The 19,294-nt window shown below is 38.1% G+C and overlaps 1 protein-coding gene and 1 long non-coding RNA gene across 5 annotated transcripts in view; both read right to left on the bottom strand.

The window, feature by feature from the left end:
• Window positions 1-581: 581 nt before the first annotated feature.
• On the bottom strand, window positions 582-9,204 carry LOC311514502. The gene is made up of 3 exons (XR_014709892.1): window positions 8,148-9,204; window positions 2,508-2,589; window positions 582-613 (listed from the first exon to the last, which is right to left on the bottom strand). It is a non-coding gene; the product is annotated as an uncharacterized lncRNA (long non-coding RNA).
• Window positions 9,205-9,294: 90 nt separating this feature from the next.
• The window catches only part of TMCC3 (transmembrane and coiled-coil domain family 3), a 229,053-nt gene continuing 219,053 nt past the window's right edge, over window positions 9,295-19,294 (bottom strand). For all 4 annotated transcript variants that reach the window (XM_084617065.1, XM_084617066.1, XM_084617063.1 and 1 more), the window contains 3 exons: window positions 13,340-14,256; window positions 11,849-11,984; window positions 9,295-9,605 (listed from right to left, as the gene is read on the bottom strand). In XM_084617065.1, coding sequence (XP_084473191.1) covers window positions 9,303-9,605; window positions 11,849-11,984; window positions 13,340-14,256 — 1,356 coding nt within the window. In that variant the 3' untranslated portion in view covers window positions 9,295-9,302. The remainder of the gene's footprint in view (window positions 9,606-11,848; window positions 11,985-13,339; window positions 14,257-19,294) is intronic.

Below are 19,294 nucleotides of genomic sequence, written 5' to 3'. Positions count from 1 at the left end.
AAGAGACACTTTATTTCTAGTATGAATTTGTCTAGCTTCAGCTTCCAGCCATTGGATCATGTTATACCTTTCTCTGCTAGACTGAAGAGCCCATTATTAAATATTTGTTTTCCATGTAAGTATTTATAGACTGTAATCAAGTCACCCTTTAACCTTTTCTTTGTTAAGCTAAATAGATTGAACCTTTAAGTTTATCATGTTAAGGCATGTTTTCTAATTCTTTAATCATTCTCATGGCTCTTCTCTGAACCCTCTCCAATTTTTCAACTTTTCTTAAATTTAAAAAATATTTGTAAGATGATCACAAAATTGTAAATTAAAAAAATTAAAATTGTATTCAAAAGGCAAACTCTGAGGTTGCTTACAGACTGTGTGTCCTGGTGGGCTAAAATTAGATAATATTTTTGTGTTGCATTTATACATTACAGACTTCAAGCCTGATTTTACTTTCATTTACATCAGATAGATACCTGTACAACTCCATTGACTTCAGTGGAGTTATTCCAGATTTACAAAAGTGTAAGGGAGAACAGAATCCGAATCTTCACCAGGAGAGTAGATTGTGAATTAAACAAATGCAGCCCCAGTCATGAAGTTCCCATCCAAAGCTTTTCTATTTTGAGATGGAGATAAAATATTAGATAATAAAGCCAGAAAATTCCTGAGAATTTTCCTTTACCAACTGAGCACCAGTTAACTTTCAAACTTGTACTGGAAACAAAGAGAATTCAGCCTCTGCCCAAGCTCTGTCTGAAACTGGCAGTTCATGTCGTAAAAGGTGGATTGCTATCACCTGGGGGACTCAGCTGTCACCAGACATAAAACAAATGAGTTTTCAGCTAAATCAACAGTCTGAATATAAGCGAAACACTATGTCAAGTAAGAATTCAGGATGATGCAGTGCAGAGTTCCCCATATCTTTTCATTTATCTCAGCCCTGATCTGAATGGATTGTCACTGTAGGGAGAACTCTAGCACTTTCAATTACTGTATTTTTTCACTAAAAGGCAAGAATTGCAATTGTGTGCATCCAAATTTACCATTTGCTTTGAACTGAGTAATAAAGTAAACACATGCAAAGTAATGAACTTATTTAAGATAGAATATGCTAATACAAAAACTAAATACAATTTCCTATGACATTTAAATGCAGTCTCTCTTAGAAAGTCTGGGATGAAAAAAAATCCAAGAATTAAAAAACAAACAAAACAAAAAGAACCCACATCTGTGAAACTGAAGAATGACATCCAGGAGCAACAAGTCAACCTGGAGACTGTAGAAAGAAAGATGTTCACTCTGCAGAAGTAATAGAGGAGCTGCTGGGGGAGTGTATAAAGCCTGGAGGCAGAGTTTGGCCATATGCCTCTCTACCACATCAACACAAACGACTTATCTTCACTTTTAAGGCCCTCCACATCCTAACCCCACTCTACCTAACACCTCTTATACAATATAAAGAAAATAGACTTCTGTCATTGTTCCACAAATGCCGGTTTTGATTGGCCATTTAAATACTTTTCCAACATATAACCTTGTTATGTGTGGGTGGAGTTCTCTGTAAATATCTGCAAAACCACATTGTTATCCTTCAAATTCCCCGTTAAGTCATTTCTCTGCTATGATACCTATCCAGAACTCGAGACTTGTTTGCTGCATGCTGACTAGCATTGTCTCATTATTTCCTCATATATACTTGTCTGTTTCTTGTATTGAACTGTTGTCTTGGACTGTAAACTCTTTCGTGGCAAGGACCCTCATCCTTGTACAGGATGGCATTGTACACCGCTAGCACAACTGGGCCCTGGCTTCTTTGTGCTACTGCTACACAAATAATAAATGCTTTGTACCACCCCAGTGCTGACGCCTCTTTCAATTTCAAGAAGTTAAATTTGGTGCTATAATGTGTACAAGCATATACAACCCTTTATGAGGGCTGAGTCAGATGGTTAGTAATGGAGAACATTTTTTTCTCTTGGCCACTAACATACATCCCTCCAATATTAGCAAGAACCAATAATTATTAGAGTCTGAGGACAACCTACAGTCTGTGAAATGAGTTAGTCTTGATCTCTTTACTAAAGATTAAAGCTCCTAGCATCCACACCAAAACCTAGCACTAAAACTGGCATTACTTGGAAGGGGCAGCACTGGACATGAAAACTATTTTATCCCATTTCTTCAACAGCAGGGATGATGCACAGCCGCAGAACAAAATGGCCTGCTGTATGTGGTCTGGGTATGTATGTACTCTGGGTATACATGACTTTAGTCCCAAGGGCTGTCAATCTAACACCTTTCATGAGCACTTTTTTTAGTTAAGAATTGTTATACTTAATATGAACATTCTAAGAATGTATGCTCAACAGTAGTAATATTTGGTAATGTGTCTTAACCTGTTTTCTGACACTAGAATAAATAAATAAAAAACCTCAAGCTTCTATTTCAATTGTCCAAAGAAAAAAAGTCCAAAATGACTCCAAACACTTGATACAATTAAACCAACTCACCATATATCATGTTCACAATGAATTTGGAAAAAAGTCCAGCGATGGTTCCACATCTGACCTTTACACCACTACCAAGCCATAGCTGTAAATAAAATCCAAGATCTCAATTTCTGACTAAATCCCCACAGGATATAGCACTCAAAATCAACATTTGAATGTTTTCATCTTTATTTTGAAATGGAGAGAGTGCTCCCCATTAAGAAATGTAGTTATGGACAGAGAACGCACTATAGTGAGGTGGATTTGACTAATGATAACTGTAAGAAAATGAACATTTAACAGCAAATTAAATTTAAAATACTTTTATTTAAAAAAAATGTTAATGGCACCTTTGAGCAATCACGACCACACCAAGAAATATACAAAAACATTACATACATTAATAGATGCATTTTTACACCATGCTGCACAAAATGAAAGTGGTACGAGATACACAGGTTACATGCTGACACAAATATTTTCAGTCAATAAAAATAAACAAACTTTCAGTACACTTTGGTACTGCCTAGTCAGCATTATCTTACAAAAAAGGAAGGGCAATAGATTCATGGAAAGAAAGAGCTTTCTACCAACAGTACAACTTAATACACCACACATATGCAATAAATCAAATTTACAAGACAATTCAATCAAGTCCCCATGCAATCTGTAGGTACATTGTCTTCTAATATCTTAGAAAACAGAAGAAAGGATTTTACTAGCCTCAAAACTGTATTTTATAGTGCTTTTTGTTCTTCAAGGGTGATTAGCAATTCAGTAAATTGCAATATTTTCTTTCGTCCATTATTTTAATGTAAAAATTTTCATTTTTTAATCTGAACTCTGCTTCACTACCAGATAAGCTCATTCTATTGGCATTCAAACGTCATTTAAAAAACTTGTCTGTGTCTACAGTACTGTATTTCAAGTTTTGACTATGAATATATATTCATGTATCTGGAAGAAGCTATAAAACTGCCTTATTAAAAAAAATCAATATAAAATCTAGGCACCTAAGTCTCAGAGCATGTCACTTCTGAAAATGGGACTTAGGCACTTTTGAAAAATTTTACACTAAGTGATTCTGGATCCTCTTTGTATTTTGAGCTTGTTTAGCAAATTTTTGTAGATTATAAGGCCAGAAAGACCTTTGTGATCATCTAGTCTGACTTCCTGTATAACACAGACCACAGGACTTCCCTGAATTTATTCCTGTTTGAACTACAGCATATCTTTTAGAAAAATATCCAATCTTGATTTAAAACTTGAGTGATGAAGAGTCTACTACAATCCATGGTAAATTGTTCCAAGGGTTAATTACCCTCAGTTAAAAATTTGTACCTTATTTCTAGTTTGAGTTTGTCTAGCTTCAGCTTCCAGCCATTGATTCATGGTATATCTTGTTTGCTAGATTGAAGAGACCCCTTATCAATCTCTGTTCTCCATGTAGGTACTTATGCAAAGATGCTGAAAGGTATTTAGGCTCCTAACTTCCACTAAAAATAAATGGGAACTTAGGAAACTCCAACTAGTACAAAATGCTACAGTGTCTCTCCCCTCAGCAACACAGATGACCATGAGCATATCATATCGGTCCTCTGCTCCCTACACTAGCTTCCCATAGAATTTCAAATCAAGTTCAAGGTCTCAGTCCTTGTCTTCAAAACATTCCATGGCCTGGGCATGGCCCCCAAAGTTCTGGGACGAAGACCATGGTCAACAACTTCACTCCTCTGGCACAATGCAATGCTCAACAATAAGAGTAAACTTGTCTATGCAGGAGACAGAACCTTCTCTAGGGATGGTAGAAGACTGGAATAAACTCCCCCAGGAGCTAACCACTATTACAAACCTTGTCACTTTCCACTCCAAGTGCAAGGCGCATTTCTTTGATCTTTTCTTCTCAAACATGAACACATAGCAACAGCTATATTTAACAAACAAAAACCCACCCTACCAAAACAAGACACTCAACTCCACATGCTTCTCCCTCTGGGAAGAGGATGAGAACACAAACAATATGCCACAGATATGTAGTCATGTTGCTTAATGCACTACTGGAAGATGGTCAGATACTATGGTGATGTGCATGGTATGAAAACCTTACAGATAGAATAAAAAGCCTAAATACATTAAGGATCTGGATCTTACAGACTGACCAAGTCACCCCCTAACTTTCTCTTAGATAAGCTAAACAGATTGAGCTCCTTAAATCTTTCACTGTGAGGCATGTTTTCCAACCCTTAAATCATTCTCAGTGGTCTTTTTGTGAACTCTCAAATTTATCAACATCCTTCCTGAAATGTTGACACCAGAACTGGACACAATCCAGTAGCGGTTGCACTTCTTAATGTTAGGCATTTTGATACTAAACAAGCAGTGGCCAGATTCAATAGCTTTCTATGAAAAGCCAGAACTAGTATAACTGGAGCTTAATAAGACAAGAAGCATCACTGGGTTACGTGAAGGACTGAACTTCTAGTATATAAGTCAGGAAGAAATTGAATAGGATAGTATCTAGTCAGAGTAATATCAGTGACTTTGGACAGTAGTGGAACTAAATTTATGTGGGCATCTTTCACTAGGTTTACGTGGGAAGCCCTAAAGAAATCCCTTGATTTGGATCAATGGGCTGAAATTAGAAAGGTAGCTAACAGTGAAGGTAACTGTCATGGGAAATTAACTCTCCAGGAATCAACAGGTATGGATTCTACCATCAAACTCTTTGGGGCTTTCAAAGATGTGTTTATCTCTCAGGTAGTTAGGATGCTAACCATAATGACTAGGGCTACTAGACTCTGTTCCAACCAATTATGATTAACTTATTAAGGATCTTGAGACTGAAGATACACTTGGCAAGAGTGATCATAATGTAAATGAAATGAAGTGGTTCTTTGATTGCCAGCCAGAATCAGCCAGAGAAAAGAATCCAACATATTTTGGGAGCAGGAGTTGCAAAGAGTTTGGCATACACTTAAAGGGATTGAGTGCCATGAGCATATTAAAGGCTACCTTCCACTTCCTTAACACAAGTTAGACACCCTGGCTTACCACAGATAAGGGTGCACAAGGAGGAAAAAAAAAAAAACCGTTGGAAGAGTTGGGAAAGCAAAGTTTGGGTTCAGCAAGGGACATATGCAAATTACTGAAGCAAATGATGAGGAAAAATATGGTACCTTAAGGCATTTTGAATTAGTTTTTGAAATTTATATTAAAATGGAACATGAGGGAAAGATTACCAAAGGGCCAGGACAGCTGAGGGAAAGAGAAGGGAAGAAGATGGGGAGACTTGACAGAAGACGTGAGATCCATAAAGAATCTGAGCAGTTCTCTTGGAGAAAGATCTTGAAATTGCTGTTGCTTGGGTCAGCCTATGGAACATTGGTATGGTTTTAGATAGAGCTCAGAAAGGAACCTAAAAAGATGAAAGTGCCTGATTGACAGAACAGTTAGGGCTGTATTAACTTGTACTGAGAAACATTTTCTTTTTTCTTACTTTAGAGAAATCTTGTGATTTTTAAATGTGTTTTATTTCTGATACAAAGCCAATAAGGAAATGTACTGCATCTGTTATGTAAGACCTCACTATTTCTGATTTGGAGTCAGTCAGATATCAGCCAAGTGTAAAACCGTTCCTTTGACCATTACATTCTCATTTTACATGGAGATTACTCAGGTAGAATATGGTAACTACCAACAAGTGTAGATGCCTTTGTATTCCCAAATCATGGCTGTAACAGATTTTTCTGCTTATGAGAGAGACTGGCTGATCTTATTGAGGTAAGGAGGCTTAATTTGTTATGTCCTGATCCTGGAAACTGTCAGAGACAGATAACACAGAATGGGTCACAAATTCAAGGTTTCTACATTGGAACCAGCAAGGTTAAATTAATAAAGGTAAGTAAATTATGCTAAACTAAACAATTGTTTTCCTGAGTTCAGTAAAGCTACTGACAAATAGCATCCATATTACATATATGTAGACATTTGTAAGCCATTTAACAAAAGTAATATATCAATGCTTGATTTTTCTATTGTCCAGCCTGGAATGCAGGTACATAAATTGGATATCAAAATGATTAAATGGAGGACACAAAAATGGTGGCAATGGATTACAAGGGAGAGAAGTCACTAGCATATTATGTCAAGAGTCAGTACTGGGGCTCTTCCTTTTAGGTCTGTACCCTCCAAACTCACCTTTAGACACAAAGTTATAAATTGGTAAGAAAAACTTAAATAAATTAGGGGAATGGTTTATAAAATGGCTGATGGATTTTAATGCAAGTCAAAGGATTTTGAATCTAAAATATAATTGCTGGCTGAAGAACTGGAAAGTACTGACAACAAAAGAACTTAATATTCATGTTAGCTGCAATGAAGATGGGAATGTATTGTTAATGCAGTAAAGGTCAAAAGGTTCTCAAGCTGCATCAAAAGGGTATATAAACAAAACAAGGGAAATCCTCTGTTAGGACATACATATTCTGGAGTAAATCCAGAAAGGAGCAGCTACATTTTTTCAAAGTTATGGAGGGGACTTCACTATGAAGATATGTTTAATCTCTTCAACTGATACAGTCTGTAATCTCCCCAGCCTATGAACTGGATAGATGAGGTAGCTATGAGTGGCTGGACTGATTAGGGGATGAAATTTTAATGCAATGTATACATAGAATACCTAAATGGGGATCACAAAAAATTGGGAATAAGGATCTCATTGAACTAAACAGCAACAGGAACGCACAGGGACCTGCCTGCAAACTGAAAAAGGTAAAAGTTTAGGTATATCACTGACTGTTTTTCCCCTCAGAAGGGTCATCAGTGTTTGGAATTATTTGCTTTCAGAGAGGGAGACAGTATCCAATTTATTAGAAATCAAGGAAAAGAGGACTAATTACTTGGATACCAATAGTGGCTTTGAGAATAAATGGATTTGAATGAATATATGGCAATTCTTGCTCACATATACAGAGTTAAACTGACTGTTAAGTTTGAGGTATGGAAGGTGTCAGCAAGTTTGTTTTATTTTCCTCCACTTTCCTCTGGGAAGATTGAACAGGATCTAGTTAGGATAAAGTGGATGTATTCTATTTGATTAATTTCCTGTGCCTGCAGCAAGTCAAGTATCACAATTCTTTCGGATTGAATTCCTTTCTATATTCAAAAACATTGCACATATCAGAATTTCTTTAATGACTTTTTTTTAAAATTTAGTTTTCTAAGGTCTCGGTTATATCATCATTTACACCATTAGCCATGCTCTTTGTTCAGCCCCTGAAACCACAGCAAACTATTAGATTAATTATAAATTGTGTTATGGTAAAGAAAGGACAAAGTGCTTTCCCCCCCCACCCGCCACATAAAAATTTCTAAAGACTTCCATACAAATTATTGCACTTGGTTAAAATTCAACTAGCCCTGCGACCAAAGTAACAATAATGCTGTCATGACAACATATCTTAAAAGCAAACAGCATTAAATATTAAATTAAATAACCAGACACGTGTCATTTTTTTGGATACACATGAGTGGAGAAGAATCCTGATATTTTATTTCATATATTACTTTACATCATATCTGGTTACCCAGGCAACAAAGGATTTCAAGAAAAACATTTTGTAGTTTCTAGATCAGGCAAAATAAATATTTTTAAAAACCTACCTCTTTCATAGTGCCGTTACTGTCTGATGTCTAACACACTGTTCTCAGGAATGTCTCTCAACACATCCCACAGTTAGTTCTAATATATAAAGTTTCATTCTTTCCCAACCCTCCTGACCTGGTGGTTCCTGTGGAACCCTGAAGCAAAAAAATTCACAACATCCAATTTCCTTCAGCATTACTAACTCCTACTCCAACTTGGGGCCTAGTTTTATCTGTTTCACATTCACTGGAAAGCTCATCAACTGACTGTTAAAAATTTAAACAAATGTTTATGCGCTCTCCCTTTGCAATCTGCAAAGCTTGAAATACGACCAAAAGAGCTACTGAAGTCAACATAGTGGCATCAGCACTGATTACTTGTTTCTTTATTCTTCTAAGAGGTCTTTGTGATCTTATAATTCATTCAGTGCCTCATATTTGGAGGCATGTTATTATGTTTATGTATTTCCTAAACATGATAAAGAATAGCTCTAGGATACGATATTTACTAATCTGTATCACTAGAGACTCTAGTCATATTAAATTGTTGGGAAAGTATAACATTTAAAGAATAATCTGTATGAGTAAGGGCCCACTGGCAGAAGCATCAGAAAACAGTGCTGGATTGTAATTAAGCACCTTCCCAGTTTCTAATTCACAGATGTTAAATCATCTAGCATTAGGAAATACTGTAAGTATGGCTGGTATTTCCTAATATTGTAAAATATAGCTAGCCATTCTATCCTGGTTCATATGGAAAGCTAGACAACTGAATTAATCCAATAGGAATGGTGTAAAAACATGATTATAATGCACTCCCACCACCACTCCTCCTCACTCTAATTAATGACACAATACACTTCACATTTCTTACACCACCAGTAGCATGACCTCTTGTAGATATGCTGGTTTGTAAAGTGGAAAGCTGGTAAGATTAAGGCAAAAGATTTACATGAGTGAGCAGTTCATAATAGATGTAGCCAATTACATACAGCAGAATTGAATAGGCAAATAACTGCCACGGAGTATAAATTGAAGTATTTAAACCTTAGCATTCAAGAGTTTTTATAGCCTTCATCCAGTCTGCATGTTTAAATTGCAAAATTAAATATTTTGGTAGTTTGTTCACATACAACATTTCTTTAAAAAAATAAAACATCTGGACTAGTGGATTCATCTTGGTATGATCATCCTTTCTATGGCACAGATAATGTGATCCCAATTTTTACAAAACACTGCAAGTAGAGTCACTGCAAAAAAAGTGCAGATAATATGGAAACGGCTCTTCATCATAGGAGCTATAAACTTTGCAATGGTAGAGACGCACACTAAGATGACGGTCATGAAGGCCAAGATTACATTTATACATTTCCCTAGGAGTACTTTGGCATTCACAGTTTCTGACTGCAGCGCTTGCTGTTCTTGCTGATGGAACTCCAGCTTAAAAACCCGAGTCTGGCAAGATTCCAAGGCTTCCTGTAGACAAAAAGAAAAATAAGAGTCAGCTACATTTCTACACAAAGCAGTTCCTCATTCAGCTGCTGCGTATAATTTATAAATCTATTTAAACAAATATGTTGTGCAGACGATCAACTGTTTACAAAAATTATAAAAGTATAATCAAACTTGACAATGCTATTGTGTAACATTTACATTTTTTCCTGGTTGAGGAAAATAGTGTTCATGGTGTCTCATGTTTTCTGAATGTACAAGTTGAACCTCTCTAATCCGGCACTCCCTGGTCTGGCAACATTCTTGGTCTGGCATAGGCGCCAACTCCATGGGTGCTCTGGGGCTGGAGCACCCAAGGGGAAAAATTAATGGGTGCGGAACATCCACCAGTGCCAAGCTCCCCCCTCTGCCCCCTTCCCCACTTGCCTCATGCGCGCCAGCGGCCCTGCCCTTACTATTTCCTCCTCCTTCCCAGGGCTTCCAGCGCACCGTGAACAGCTGATTTGCAGCATTAAAGCTCTGGGAGAAAGCAGGAGGACTTGGGGCCGGCAGCTGGGACCCCGGGCGAGAGGCCAGCAGCTGCAACCTGGGGCCAGCATGGAGCCCCCAGGCGCCTACGGAGACTCGCTAGCACTCTGCATTGACCTCCCATGGTTCGACAAATTCTCTGGTTCAGTACCGGTCAGGTCCTGAGGGTGCTGGACTAGAAAGGTTCAACCTGTACTGATGAGCTGAAGAACTGGGTAAGCTAAGCTGTTACCATGGAAACTTCACTATATCAAAGCAACACCAAAATTAGTTTCTTCGCATATACCATTGAAAATTTTAGGACACTGCTGGCTTGCTGTGACACCAGTTAAATCAACTTCAGGGTGGACCCATTAGGTTTACACCTCCATTCTGGTCTAAATTTACTTTCATTCTCTTGAATGCCACCCACTGTACAACGATCCATGTCATAAATGTATTGAGAGCATGGATGTCTCTAGAGAACATAAAGCAGACATGCTGGCCACTTTCCACCCGTACTTTGCTTACAGTTATATCATTTAAATATCAATATGTCGGCTTAAAAGGAGATACAGTCCTCTTAATATTTTCTTGCAACAAGTAAAATGCAGAAATGTTTAGCTGTCAGAATAATACTGTAATTATAATTCACTTTCCAACTTGTTCTTTTATGCAATAAATCACAAATTCCGATCATCTGAGAAAAGTGGATAACCGAGACCCCAGGGTTGTCTTTAGGAAATGTCCTGCACTCAAAACATAGCTACCCACACTTACTCTTTTCTTCAAATCATCATTTTATACTTTCTGTAGATCAAACTCTAGTCTATATTTTGAAATTAAGTTCTCCATCCCTTACTGACTTGGTCTTCTCTCATTTGATGTTTCTTTTGTTCTGAACCTGAATGTATACATCTGGCTGTTTTTTAAAGGTGAACTAAATGCTCTTTAAATAAACATAACACCCCCAATTATTAACCCAACATATGTACAAACATAAGTGACAAGTAAATAAATACATACTTTCCAGAATGTTTATAATTTTCTACTTCATTGACTGTGTTTAGTTGACTGTGGTAAAGTTCTCATCACTAAATGCATAAACCTATACAAGAAATGCAATTTCTTTTCACTACTTTAGGTGTTAATGCAGTGAACACCTCTTGCAGGAGAAACACAGGGAACAAAAGGTCTCGATAGGTTAAAAACTTCTCAGTTCATCATTGAACTGTATTTATAATTCACAAGTCTACATGGGTGTTTTATGAATAATTTGGGATCTCAGTCAGTTTTCGACAACTATACCGTTTTTCTACAAAATTCAAAATTTATATAGGGCTCTGCCATGCTATGTTAGTATTCAGCTAGGAAGGGGTTTGGACATAAATTTATGTTAAGCTCACAACTGGGAATAGTGTTATCTTACTGCTGTTACAGAGCCAGCAGGGAAAGCAAAATTATTGCATTTCAGAGCATTTTACATTAGACCAGTAGATTCCTTATTCCTCTAGTGATGACAGAGCAGTAGATGTAAGACACCATTTAGAATCCACAGGATTTTATTCATTCAATTTTGAAACACTAGCAGGTAAAATCGTGGCCCCATTGACTTCAGTGGGAATTCTGCCATTGACTTCAATGGGGCCAAGATTTCACTCTAGCTGGGTAAAAAGTTGGGCCTAAATTCCTTAAATGCAAACGTTATTCCAAATTTTGCAAAATTTCTAGGCTATGTAAGAAGTTGATTATAAAAATACCTGAACATCTCGTGACCGTTCACAGGCCTGATATGCCACTCTCTCTTCTATGCTGGCTAGCTCTTGTTTCAGGTTTGCAGTCTCATGCTGATGAAGATCTGTCAGATCGTTTAGCTGGTCTTCCAATCGTTCATACCTTTTTCAGGAAAAACAGAAGTCTGAATTTAGCTCTTCTACACAAATGATGTTACACCATGTTAGAATACATCTGTACTTTAAAGTCATCTTTCCTTGTATCTCAAGTCACCACCACTTCGGTTTGTAATGAAAAGGAAGGGGGGAAAGTTTCCCCAAGGACTTACTCGGCAGGCTGAAAGCTCTTTGTAAATGCTCCTGGTTGGCGGAATAACAGAACAATGTTTGAAAGACCAAGGCATTTTAACACTGCAATATAAAAATAACTCAGTGGATAAGTGTATCCAATTCATGCTCTTCCTCCTTTCAGACCACCATTCAAATCTTGTCACGGGGATTTCTACATATTTTCCCCACCATATAAACAAACAAATAAATTGCCTTCCCTACACTTGGAGAACTGCTCAAGGAAATCTTAATAAGTATTGTGTTTGTATGAATGTTTCGTCTGTTAGCACAGTAGAAACTATATTGATCTCACTAACCAATACACTTATTATCACGACTAATACGACAAAGAGGATGTTCTGTGTATGCTTCAGGGGGCCACAATTTTCAACAGTGACTAGTTACTTTGGATGCCTAAATTTTACACCTTAAATAGACCTGATTATCAGAGGGCAGGTGCTCAGCACTTTCTGAAAAGCAGGACACTTTAAGGTGTCTTAAGCTGGGAAGCTCAAAAATTGCGGCATCTAAAAAGTCACTAGTCACCTTCAAAAAAAATGTACCTTGTGCCTGCTTTTAGTCTCTGGGACCAGGTGCTGATACTCTGCAGAACATAACTCGCACTCCAGAATAGATGTTAAAGGGTTTACCAAGCAGCTAATGAGCCCACAGGGAAGCAGTGTTCAAGTATTTAAAACCAAATCTCACTATACTTTGTTACATTGTGTCTTCAAACTTCACAGTCCCATAACAGTGTGGTTGAGAACATATACCATACCACACTGCAGGAAATGGCTCATTAATAAAGGAAGTACTGTCAACAGTAAAGCTCTATTACATCAGAGACCGCTTATTTAGGTGCCAAGTTACAATAAATCAGGAGCAGTCCCTTGGCGATGACCGCACTGGCACCATTTGTATGTCATATTCACATAAGGTAATGTCAGTGAAGTATCAGATAACAAAACTTTCCAGAAAAGCCTCAGACAACTGCACAGAACTGTCAGTTCTATCAAATCGTAAAGTATTATTGTCACAAATGTAGGTTAACAGAAGAAATTAAGAACTTTGGTACCTGACAATGATTACTGAACACAAGTTTACCTTTAAAAAAAAAAATCACTTAGTTTTGAATCAGTTCATATACCCGTGCAAAAGCCATTTCAAAAGAACAGGAAAAGAAAATACCTGTATCTTTCCTCCTGCAACGTCTGAGAAATAAAACCATAGTCTCTTTGAAACTGTGCTTTTAAATTCTCTATGTCATCAGCTAATTGGGACTGCGTCTCCTTTATTTCTCTCAGTTCCTCCAAGATCATGGAAAGCTTTGCTTGGCTGTCCAGAGCGTTTGTCCCACCAGGCCCAAAGGAATGGTTCCCATTACTATCTGCAGAGCCAGATGTCCCACTTGAGCACTCATCATCACTAACATATTTTGGTTTAGCCACAATAGTAGCACTGCCACCATAAACCCTGGAACTAGTTTCTGGCCGAAATTCATCCAGGGTATTTTTCAGGTGAGAAATGTTGTCAGCACTACCAAATTTATTTCGGATCAAATTTGCAAACTCTCTCGACTTGTTGAAAACAAACACTGGTGGTGTCAAGGAGACACCTGGCACACCCGATTTGCTGCTCTCAGCACCTTGGCCACTGGTACGAGATTTGCCATGGACATCTTTTAAAGGGGGCTGGATATCCTTCAAGTTATCTTTCAAAATATCTTTGGAACTTTTGGAGGATCCATTTTGTTCTATGTCTTTGAGCTTTCGGTGATACTGTTCCAATTTCTTCTGTAGCTGGGCAATGGAGTGGGCAGACTTCTGATTCTTCTTCTCGAAGACTTGTTTAATACGTCCAGCCTGCTGCTTGTCTGCACTGTTCACCAGCTTTAAGTATTCAGCCACATTTCCATCACGGGCTGTTTGTTCAATTTTAATCTGTTCTGTAACTTTCAAAATTTTTTGTTTCAGGCTATCTGCATTAAGTTTGACTTTGTGAAATTCTAAGACCCCATCAGGTACATCAAAGTTGAGGTTGGTGTCTGAACCCCCACGGCGAATGTTAAGTGGCAAGCTCAAAGTATTCATGTCATGTCTTTCCACCTGAAAAGAGATTAAAATTCAAATTGAAGACAACTGTTTCTGTTTTATATTTCAACTCCACCCAAAATTGGACTTCCCATCAAACTATTTATATTAAACACTGGTCAGAAGGTAAGTTATGAGTACAATATGTGTTGAACATATTTTGAAGTATTTCTCACAAGTTATGTTAAATAATGTAGAAAGCGAAGACATGCTACTTATTCAGCCATGTACAATATGGGTATGAAAATACATGCTTGAGTTGACAAATGACAACCAAGTACCTTGTCTTTTGCTTTAAAAAAGTAAAAGTAATACGAAGAACCAAAACTAGAACATTATAGATAAATCCGGGTTTGGGGTTTTTTTGCTGTTTTTTTAAAAACACAAAAATGCTTTACCAGCATCAGGAAACATTCCCTACAGATTTTCTATTATCAAAAGATTTATATCCTTCATGAATGGTAAACATCCCATTTTAGCTGGATGGACACTTATTAGTGGTAAAATTTTCCTTTTTCCATCTCTCTCACTGTACCAATATGCTTTACTGAGCTAAAGCCCAGTTATGGACACCTGCCCCTTGCCCCAACTGATCAAACCAACAGCTGTTCTTACTCATCTAGACAAAGGTGTCTTGCAATTTACAGTAAGCTTTAGTGACAGCATGAGCCCCAATTTACAGTCAGATCCAACAGCATCCATTAGCTTTCAGTGTAGCTATCACAGAGAAAACTAGATACCCATTTGACTTTTCAAGTTTGCTGCAGCTAAGTTTGTTATATTTTAATATCAGCCTGGCAGTGTGTGATTTAAATGCCCAACAACTGTTAAGAAAAGAAAAGTGTCTGAAGTATTGGACTCCTATGATTGTGTTCAGTTGTAATCGCTTAGATGTTTTGCGCATTGAACTTGGTAAGGATTCTTCTGAAATGTAATAAAGCGGATAAATAGTGATTAAGCCACTTGATCATGATACTTGGCCAGAGCACTAAAGCTTGATTAATAGTCTAGACAGTATACCAAAACAGCCTCAATTTCCATAAGCATTAAAAATATTTTCTCATATAAAATTATTGTGGAGTAGTGAAGTAGGATTTATCTAAGGAGAACGTTTTCGTATATCTGATCACTATTACACCAAAATATCCCCTATAATATAAGGGGGGGCACTTCATTGAATCAGCCATAGCATCCAATAGATAGAGATTTCTTTTTTCAAATATACTGGCCCTAATGGATTTTCCATGCATCACAAAGTCTTTATAAAAAAAGTTGTGCTAGAAAACAGTGTCTTCTTCAGCTAGGTTTGGAGAGAAAAAACTCCAGTCCAAATAAGTTAAAGGTATTTCTACTGACTCAAGACAGTCCCAGTGATAGATAGTAAATCTTGGACAACCCTGCCACTCCCCCGCCAAATCCTCATATTGTATTTTGTTCTGAATGTCATGCCTGTTTTTCTACATAGCATCATAAACCACACAGAGTTTGGCAAGCATTTAATTAATTGACCACGGTGATAAACGAGCATTCAGCTTTTAAAAGGTTTAATAGTTAAAATTAGGGTTACCAGATAGCAACTGTGAAAAAAATGGGACGGGGGTGGGGAGGGGGGGTAATAGGCGCTTATATAAGAAAGTCCCCAAAAATGGGACTGTCCCTTTAAAAATGGGACAGCTGGTCACCTTAGTTAAAATAGATGCATTTTACCACTAAAAATAGTGTGTAGAGGAAGAGCTAGAATGATGCCAGGGGTTATTTGCAGTACATTGACCTTTTCATCTCTGAAAAACTGGGCTTTAATCTTGGCAGTTTAGACCATCAATGAAAGTGAATTCAGTAGTTTCATCCTAGTCCTCCACTGCACCTATTGCACACGTTGCCCCATGACAATAGAACTGAAGAAGAACACTAAGCCTTACATAGTCAATTCTCCTTATGTATGACATTTATTCCGTCTATACAGAAGGGCATTTTGTTGAACATTCAATGGCAAAACTCCTTTAGATAAATCTCATGGATGGTTAGGGCTTTTTACTTATGCCTTCCTTGCATTTTGCCACTCTAGGAATATGAATGGATGATGCAAGAATCAATTATTCAAGGTCCTGTGTAAGAAACATGCAATAGAAATGCCTATTAAAAAAACAAAATTAGTTTGGGACATAGCACAGAAAGGATTTGGCTACTTAGATTCTGTTCACAATACATGAAGTTATCTTTTCCAACTATGTCTTTTTAGACTTGCAAGCATTATCTACTACACATTGATGGAGTATAAAAAGCAGCTAGCATAACACTAATGCTTATTATGTTTTGTGCCAAGCAGTCATAAGAATACAGAGAGCACAGTTCTGATATTGATTATTTCTTGTTAGGAATATTGGTTACTGTTGGTGTCCTTTAAGCGGAATCAGGGTCCAGTCTGCTTGTGACCGCCTTCTGCAGGACCACCTGGGGTTAAATGACTGCCCCAGATGACTACTTAAAAGGTTAATTGGTGAATGACAGCCGGACCTAATAAAAAGATCATCTGAGTTTAGTTAAGGTAAGTACTCCTAAGGAAACGGGAAGCTTCTGAGGAAAGAAGCTATCAGGAGAGCAGAGAGTCTAGAAGGCATACTCCTGGAGACAGGAGATTCTTAAAATGAGAGCTACAGTTGACAGGTATCCAAGAAGGCCCGGTCTCAGCAAAAGGATCTCCCAAACAGTTGCAGGAAGCCCAACCTGCCAGGAACAACGTGCTGCCTTGGAGAAGAGCCGCAGCTGACTGGTCTCCATGCAGTTGGACCCAGAGGAGGACCTTACCCAGGTAAAGGCAAGAGATCTGACTCCAGAGGAAAGGACCTAAGCCGAGAGAAGCCTGGTGGTAATGGGCCTGGAAAGAGATGATCAGTGGACTGGACTTAGTGGGACAGAAACTAAAACTAAAAAACTGACTCAGTCTCCCAGCTAAGACCCTGGGTAAAGGTTTTGCTTATACTTTCTGTAGACTTTTTTAGAAGGTCGTCTTTATTAACAGAAAAAAGCCTACAGAAAGGTCTTTATTAACAGACCTTCGGGTACTCTTTAGTACTCAAAGGTCTGCCTGAATGTTTATATCTCATGTGCAGGGAGATCAAGGGAAGCTTAACCACAAGCAGGTGCCCTAGGACAGTCTGCACTACGATAGGAGCCATTCACTACCAGCAATCTATTCAGGTTCTCATGCTAGTCCACTCACTGTGGTATCTGAGCACAGTATCTGAGCACCTCACCAGTTTGCTTGCATGAAAAAGTATTGAGCAATATGCTTAATGAATCAAACAGGAATATTTACCCCTTTCATGCTTGCATAGAACACTAATATATATTACATATGTGCATCAAGAGGAGAATCAGCTCTCTTAAGCCAATCCTATTTCAGTATTAACTTAGATTCCTCACACAGCAGTTCAATGTTCCATCCGAAAATTGTGATCAAAATACTATACTGTTAAGGTGGCTCACTGATGTGCAAGATCTTATTTCCAGAAATAGTTTTATTTCCAGCATGGTCTTAGACATTATAACCAACAGTAAATATAATTACTTAGCATTTACATACCACTTTTCAAACAATAGCTAATAAATCTTCACAATGAATATCTGTCACAGACGTATCTCCAATATTACATGTGTGGAAACTGAGGCACGGTGACATCAGATGACTTGCCCAAGGCCACACAGACAGACAGAGTCAGAATCAGGATTATAATTCAGGAGTTTATGTAGTCAGTCCACTAGCCCACATAAATGAATGTTTGATCAGAAGCATTTACTGTATCTGGCTAAATCAACAAAGTGGATGGCGGGAAGCCTAGTATAAAATATTAGCTTCCTGAAACAATGCAAATCACTTTTGAATAAACCTTGACACAAAAAGTTATCCTAAAATAAGTCTGTGAACCACACACACACGCAAGTCAGACTTATCACTGAAGTTATCTGGCACAAACTGTACATGCTTCCAGAAATGGGTGGTTCTGACTACAATCTTTATAGTGTTTACTTCCTTTAGTACAAAAGTGTTCTAAAAATATTTTGCAATAATTGGATAGAAGCCTGAATCAGATCTCTTCTGCCTCATGTCCCATCCCTTACTGCAAAGTGCTGGAACAGCTAACGGTCACAAAGTTCAGTTCTTACCCAAGCTATGTGGCTTCCCCTCCCTACCTGGTCAAGAAGGTATAAAGACAAATCAGGCAAATACGGAGTGAGGGTTCACATCAGCCAGAAAAGGTGTCAAGCAAGTCACCTTTGCAGGCAGTGGTAGCACCAGTTACCTTCATGCTAACGATGCAAGGAGCTTATCGGGACCATCTGTATCTTGCATCAGTGAAGGAGAGCCTTAAAAAAAAAATTCTACCTGGGGGAGGTCTGAAAAGAGTGGAAATATGCTGTCTTGTCTCCAAGAGGAGCAGTAAATGGGAAAGTGGGATAGGAGCTGTTGAGCAGCAGAGGAAGCAATCCTGAGCCAGACTGGCACTAGGCCAGGATGAGGAAGGCAAAGCATTACCTAAGAGCCTGAAAGAATCTACTGTGCTTGTGTGTGTTAGGATATAGATATTCAGGCCTGTCTGTAAAGGCCTATACTCTAAGAATGTAGGTGTATTCTTATCACTTAGCTAGTTATAGAGGTATAAAAGAAAGAATCAAAGTCACTGTCTGCCCGTGTAAGGGCCTTCTCTTACTGTGACAGTCTGAGGCCCTGTGCTTAGGCTAAGATCTTTGGCTAAGCAGCAGAGGCAGCCATAAGCTGGGAAGCGGACGGTTACATCCTTACATCCCAAACTAGTCACATTGAAATAAGGTGCTATTGGGCTGTTAGGAATATAATCCTGTCCTGATAATGCCTATCGTCTTCAGAGAAAGAGAAGTGCCTAGAAAATGTAAAAGGAAACTTAGTTCGATAGCATCCTGTCTGACAAAAACTCACTTATCAATAGCTGGGATGTGAAATCCTCATTTCTGTGTTGTTCTATCACTGTAGTCCCCATTTCTCTATTGTTTGTTTGTATAATCTGTCTGGTTCTGG

The sequence above is a fragment of the Lepidochelys olivacea genome, assembly GCF_965140295.1.
Source record: "Lepidochelys olivacea isolate rLepOli2 genome assembly, chromosome: 1".
NCBI lineage: Eukaryota > Metazoa > Chordata > Testudines > Cheloniidae > Lepidochelys > Lepidochelys olivacea.
This window is presented reverse-complemented; position numbering and strand designations above follow the sequence as displayed.